Here is a 7,500-nt window from a genome sequence, read left to right as displayed (position 1 = left end):
ATATATATATATATATCACAATACACACTATTGAATAATATTACTGCAAAAAACTAAGAAAAAATCAACCAGAGACATTGAAATAATTAAGTCTTAATATCTTTGTGGCAACTCCCACCTGTCAGCTCAGGTGACGCTGACCGGCTCTGACGACCGCTCTGTCAACGCCCACTTTTTGCCAGACTTCCTCGGTCTATTGCACCTAAATTATGTCACCTACGATTTTTTTCTATTTTCCCCATACTCAGGGAACACAAATTAAAATTTTTAGAAGATGAAATAATTTTTTAAAAATTTTTTCTTGCGCACCAGGGTGTAAATCTCCTCAGGACCCCTTAGCAGCTTAGTGGTTAAAACACATTTATAAAAAGTAATGGCATTAACAAAAACCCATGACAAATTTATGCCATCATTTTGAATTGCTTATTATGTAATTACCTAAGTGTAGTTACAGGATGAGAGCTACGCTCGTGGTGTCCCGTCTTCCCAGCACTCTTTGTCATATAACGCTTTGAAACTACTGACGGTCTTGGCCTCCACCACCTTCTCACTTAACTTGTTCCAACCGTCTACCACTCTATTTGCGAAGGTGAATTTTCTTATATTTCTTCGGCATCTGTGTTTAGCTAGTTTAAACCTATGACCTCTTGTTCTTGAAGTGCCAGGTCTCAGGAAATCTTCCCTGTCGATTTTATCAATTCCTGTTACTATTTTGTACGTAGTGATCATATCACCTCTTTTTCTTCTGTCTTCTAGTTTTGGCATGTTTAATGCTTCTAACCTCTCCTCGTAGCTCTTGCCCTTCAGTTCTGGGAGCCACTTAGTAGCACGTCTTTGCACCTTTTCCAGTTTGTTGATGTGCTTCTTAAGATATGGGCACCACACAACAGCTGCATATTCTAGCTTTGGCCTAACAAAAGTCATGAACAATTTCTTTAGTATATCGCCATCCATGTATTTAAATGCAATTCTGAAGTTAGAAAGCATAGCATAAGCTCCTTGCACAATATTCTTTATGTGGTCCTCAGGTGATAGTTTTCTATCTAGAACCACCCCTAGATCTCTTTCTTTATCAGAATTCTTTAAAGATTTCTCACATAATATATAGGTTGTGTGGGGTCTATGTTCTCCTATTCCACATTCCATAACATGACATTTATTAACATTAAATTCCATTTGCCAAGTGGTGCTCCATCTACTTATTTTGTCCAGGTCTTCTTGAAGGGCATGACAATCATCTAAATTTCTTATCCTTCCTATTATCTTAGCATCATCAGCAAACATGTTCATATAATTCTGTATACCAACTGGTAGATCATTTATGTACACAATAAACATCACTGGTGCAAGAACTGAACCCTGTGGTACTCCACTTGTGACATTTCTCCATTCCGATACATTGCCTCTGATTACTGCCCTCATTTTTCTATCAGTCAGAAAATTTTTCATCCATGATAGAAGCTTACCTGTCACCCCTCCAATATTTTCCAGTTTCCAGAACAACCTCTTATGTGGAACTCTGTCAAAAGCCTTTTTTAGGTCCAGATAGATGCAGTCAACCCAACCATCTCTTTCCTGTAATATCTCTGTGGCTCGATCATAGAAACTGAGTAAATTCGATACACAGGATCTTCCAGATCGAAAACCATACTGTCTGTCTGATATTATATCATTTCTCTCCAGGTGTTCTACCCATTTAGTTTTGATTAGCGTTTCCAATACTTTCACTATTACACTTGTCAATGATACAGATCTATAATTGAGGGGGTCTTCCCTGCTGCCACTTTTGTAGATTGGAACTATGTTAGCCTGTTTCCACACATCTGCTACAATTCCTGTACACAGGGATGCCTGAAAGATCAGGTGAAGTGGAATGCTGAGCTCAGATGCACATTCTCTCAGAACCCATGGTGAAACTCCATCTGGGCCAGCTGCTTTGTTCTTACCGAGCTCCTTTAGCATATTTTCCACTTCATCTCTAGACACCTCTATCCACTCTATGTTGTTCTCTGGAATTCTTATTGTGTCTGGTTCTCTGAAGATTTCATTTTGTACAAACACACTTTGGAACTTTTCATTTAATGTTTCACACGTTTCCTTTTCATTTTCCGTGAATCTGTTTCCCATTTTCAACCTCTGGATATTATCCTTTACCTGCAATTTGTTGTTTATGAATTTGTAGAATAGGCCCGGTTCTGTTTTACATTTATCCGCTATCCCTTTTTCAAAATTTCTTTCTGCCTCTCTCCTTACTGCTGTATAGTTGTTTCTCGCATCTTTGTATCGCTGGTATGTTTGGGGGTTTGGCCTCTTTCTATACCGATTCCATTTTTGTGTCTTTTGGTCTCTTGCCCTCTCACAATTTCTGTCGAACCAATCCTGTTTTCTGGCCCTGCATCTCTGTTTTGGTATAAATTTTTTTGTGCCTTTATCATATATTTCACAAAACTTGACATACATCTCATTCACTTCCTTGCCTAGCATCAAGTCTGTCCAATTATACTCACTAAAAAAATTTCTAAGGTCACCATAATGTCCTCTCCTGAAGTCTGGTTTTTCAACTGCTTCAACCTCCTTATTTTCTTCCAGCTTATAAGGCGAGGTTATTGTGTTCTAGTGGACTATGATTATCATAAAATCCTAAATTAGTTTATCATGCCACTATTTGGTATATAATCATTCTCAAACTACTCAACCCTTGAAATATGATCATCCAAGAACCATATTTAAATTGTAATGCTAAAAGAGTATCAAACATACTTACATGCTTTGTCAGCTCATTCTTTAAGATTTTTAGGATGAGAGGTACTTGGTGGCGCAAATTTTCTGGGTAGACATAGGTGAGCATGCCCAATGTCCGCACTTGATGATGCAACACTATCATGAAGAAAAGAATGAGAACACAAATTTTATAAAAATAGTTTTATACTGTGTTAAATGGTAGGCTTAATATATTTATCTTTAATTCATCAACCCCATTACCAAATGTACAGTCAGAGAAAGCAACATGAAATTTTAAGAGAATAGATCAATCCTTTTGTGACATTTCCAATGTTATTTTTTATTTATTCAACAATTGAAGCAGCATGTGTATTTACTATTTTGTATCTGCAGAATCAAGCTATTGGCTCTTGAACCCCGCCTTTCTAAACAATTTATTTTTCTTCTATTATGTCTACTACACATATTTCTCTTACACGCGCACACACACACACACACTTGGCAAATGGAATTTAATGTTAATAAATGTCATGTTATGGAATGTGGAATAGGAGAACATAGACCCCACACAACCTATATATTATATGAGAAATCTTTAAAGAATTCTGATAAAGAAAGAGATCTAGGAGTGGTTCTAGATAGAAAACTATCACCTGAGGACCACATAAAGAATATTGTGCAAGGAGCCTATGCAATGCTTTCTAACTTCAGAATTGCATTTAAATACATGGATGGCGATATACTAAAGAAATTGTTCATGACTTTTGTTAGGCCAAAGCTAGAATATGCAGCTGTTGTGTGGTGCCCATATCTTAAGAAGCACATCAACAAACTGGAAAAGGTGCAACGACATGCTACTAAGTGGCTCCCAGAACTGAAGGGCAAGAGCTACGAGGAGAGGTTAGAAGCATTAAATATGCCAAAACTAGAAGACAGAAGAAAAAGAGGTGATATGATCACTACGTACAAAATAGTAACAGGAATTGATAAAATCGACAGGGAAGACTTCCTGAGACCTGGAACTTCAAGAACAAGAGATCATAGATTTAAACTAGCTAAACACAGATGCCGAAGAAATATAAGAAAATTCACCTTCGCAAATAGAGTGGTAGACGGTTGGAACAAGTTAAGTGAGAAGGTGGTGGAGGCCAAGACCGTCAGTAGTTTCAAAGCGTTATATGACAAAGAGTGCTGGGAAGACGGGACACCACGAGCGTAGCTCTCATCCTGTAACTACACTTAGTTAATTACACTTAGGTAATTACACAAATCATAGAGAAAATAGTAGGTTTAGGAGAAGGCTCAAAGGAAAATGTCAGTGATTTTAGAAGAATAGGAAAATATGAGAAAGAAAAGAACCGCCCCTTAAGGGTGACCTTTAATGGAGTGAAAAACATGATGGAAGTGCTAAGAAATGCCAGGAAACTGCAGAGTGATGAGGTTGGCAAATCTTGGTCAATAAGACAAGACCTCTCCAAGGAAGACAGAGAAAAGCTGAAAATGAACTTAATTGAGGCAAAACGTCTAAATGGGGATAGAAATGAAGAAGACAGAAATTCTTTTTTTTACAAAGTGACAGGGACTGGAAAGCTTGTGAAATGGTACATAAAAACAAAGCAACAAGATCAGTAGTGGAAGGGGGAGTAAAGAGCAAAGGAAAAGGGAACATGTTCCTGAAAATTGTATATACCAACATAGATGGAGTGAGGTCAAAAACTTTGGAGTTGCAAGATATAATCCAGCTTAGGGTCCCAGATATCGTTGCATTATCAGAAACGAAACTTGAAGGAAATATAATAAATGAAGTCATATTCCCAAGAGGCTACTCAGTTTGGAGACGTGACAGGAAAACTAGGAAGGGAGGAGGAGTGGCTGTACTGGTGAAAAAACACCTGAAGGTAAAAGAGTTAATATTTGAAAACCCTCGAGATATTGACATAATGGCATTGCAGGTCTGGAATCAGGATGATAACCTGATAATTGTAAATGCCTACAGCCCACCAGCAAGCAACACGTGGACAAAGGAAGAACTGGACGACAAACGAGAGGGCCTCATAATGGTCATGAGAGATATTATTGTACAAGCAGATAAAGATAAATCACGACTGTTGATACTGGGGGACTTCAACTTTAGAGCAATACACTGGGAGGCCTATGAAGCAAGAACGGAGGACTTTTGGACATGCAGATTTGTGAACCTCATTCTGGAGACATTCTTGTATCAACACATAAAGCAAGCCACAAGAATGAGGGAAGGAGATATACCGTCAGTACTGGATCTAGTATTCACCAGGAAAGAAGAAGAGATTTTTGACATCCAGTACCTTCCTCCCTTGGGAAAGAGTGATCACGTCCTGTTAGACAGTAAATATGCTTTAAGATATCATCTAGAAGAAAATGTGGACATTGAAACAGTTGATAAACTCGATTTAAAGAGAGGCAACTATGGGGAACTTCGAAATTTTTTTAATGAGTGTAATTGGACAGAATTGTTGCTAGGCAGGGAAGTAAATGAAATGTATGCCAAATTTTTAAAACTATACGAGGAAGGCACACAAACATTCATACCAAAACAGAGATGCAGGACCAGAAAACAGGATTGGTTCGACAGAAATTGTGAGAGGGCAAGAGACCAAAAGACACAAAAATGGAATCAGTATAGGAAGAGGCCAAACCCCCAAACATACCAGCGATACAAAGATGCGAGAAACAATTATACAGCAGTAAGGAGAGAGGCAGAAAGAAATTTTGAAAAAGGGATAGCAGATAAATGTAAAACAGAACCGGGCCTATTCTACAAATTCATAAACAACAAATTGCAGGTAAAGGATAATATCCAGAGGTTGAAAATGGGAAACAGATTCACGGAAAATGAAAAGGAAATGTGTGAAACATTAAATGAAAAGTTCCAAAGTGTGTTTGTACAAAATGAAATCTTCAGAGAACCAGACACAATAAGAATTCCAGAGAACAACATAGAGCGGATAGAGGTGTCTAGAGATGAAGTGGAAAATATGCTAAAGGAGCTCGGGAGGAACAAAGCAGCTGGCCCAGATGGCGTTTCACCATGGGTTCTGAGAGAATGTGCATCTGAGCTCAGCATTCCACTTCACCTGATCTTTCAGGCATCACTGTGTACAGGAATTGTAGCAGACATGTGGAAACAGGCTAACATAGTTCCAATCTACAAAAGTGGCAGCAGGGAAGACCCCCTCAATTATAGACCTGTATCATTGACAAGTGTAATAGTGAAAGTATTGGAAAAGCTAATCAAAACTAAATGGGTAGAACACCTGGAGAGAAATGATATAATATCAGACAGACAGTATGGTTTTCGATCTAGAAGATCCTGTGTATCGAATTTACTCAGTTTCTATGATCGGGCCACAGAGATATTACAGGAAAGAGATGGTTGGGTTGACTGCATCTATCTGGACCTAAAAAAGGCTTTCGACAGAGTTCCACATAAGAGGTTGTTCTGGAAACTGGAAAATATTGGAGGGGTGACAGGTAAGCTTCTATCATGGATGAAAAATTTTCTGACTGATAGAAAAATGAGGGCAGTAATCAGAGGCAATGTATCGGAATGGAGAAATGTCACAAGTGGAGTACCACAGGGTTCAGTTCTTGCACCAGTGATGTTTATTGTGTACATAAATGATCTACCAGTTGGTATACAGAATTATATGAACATGTTTGCTGATGATGCTAAGATAATAGGAAGGATAAGAAATTTAGATGACTGTCATGCCCTTCAAGAAGACCTGGACAAAATAAGTATATGGAGCACCACTTGGCAAATGGAATTTAATGTTAATAAATGTCATGTTATGGAATGTGGAATAGGAGAACATAGACCCCACACAACCTATATATTATGTGAGAAATCTTTAAAGAATTCTGATAAAGAAAGAGATCTAGGAGTGGTTCTAGATAGAAAACTATCACCTGAGGACCACATAAAGAATATTGTGCAAGGAGCCTATGCTATGCTTTCTAACTTCAGAATTGCATTTAAATACATGGATGGCGATATACTAAAGAAATTGTTCATGACTTTTGTTAGGCCAAAGCTAGAATATGCAGCTGTTGTGTGGTGCCCATATCTTAAGAAGCACATCAACAAACTGGAAAAGGTGCAAAGACATGCTACTAAGTGGCTCCCAGAACTGAAGGGCAAGAGCTACGAGGAGAGGTTAGAAGCATTAAATATGCCAAAACTAGAAGACAGAAGAAAAAGAGGTGATATGATCACTACGTACAAAATAGTAACAGGAATTGATAAAATCGACAGGGAAGACTTCCTGAGACCTGGAACTTCAAGAACAAGAGGTCATAGATTTAAACTAGCTAAACACAGATGCCGAAGAAATATAAGAAAATTCACCTTCGCAAATAGAGTGGTAGACGGTTGGAACAAGTTAAGTGAGAAGGTGGTGGAGGCCAAGACCGTCAGTAGTTTCAAAGCGTTATATGACAAAGAGTGCTGGGAAGACGGGACACCACGAGCGTAACTCTCATCCTGTAACTACACTTAGGTAATTACACTTAGGTAATTACACACACACACACACGTGTGTGTGGCATAAATTTGTTAATAAATTGGCATAAATTTGTTACATGTGTCTTATTTCTAGTTCTTTCCCAAGAGGCAGACAAGAGGAGCTCCAGCATATTTCAACAATCCTAAGTATTGTAGTACAGGATGATGATAGTGAGTGGTGTCCCAGTGAACATAAAGGTATAGTGCTTTTGAAAAATAGGTGAGATAACAGGAAT

At 38.2% G+C, this 7,500-nt stretch overlaps 1 protein-coding gene across 1 annotated transcript in view; it reads right to left on the bottom strand.

Annotated features, from left to right (window-relative positions):
• The window catches only part of LOC123764810 (DNA-dependent protein kinase catalytic subunit), a 746,996-nt gene that overhangs the window by 649,236 nt on the left and 90,260 nt on the right, over positions 1–7,500 (bottom strand). The window contains exon 4 of the mRNA XM_069302649.1: positions 2,765–2,877. Within this exon, the coding sequence (XP_069158750.1) occupies positions 2,765–2,877 (113 nt within the window). The remainder of the gene's footprint in view (positions 1–2,764; positions 2,878–7,500) is intronic.

The sequence above is a fragment of the Procambarus clarkii genome, chromosome 48 (assembly GCF_040958095.1).
Source record: "Procambarus clarkii isolate CNS0578487 chromosome 48, FALCON_Pclarkii_2.0, whole genome shotgun sequence".
In the NCBI taxonomy this organism is placed as follows: Eukaryota; Metazoa; Arthropoda; class Malacostraca; order Decapoda; family Cambaridae; genus Procambarus; species Procambarus clarkii.
The sequence above is the reverse complement of the archived record's forward strand: the minus strand, read 5'-3'. Positions and strand labels throughout refer to the sequence as shown.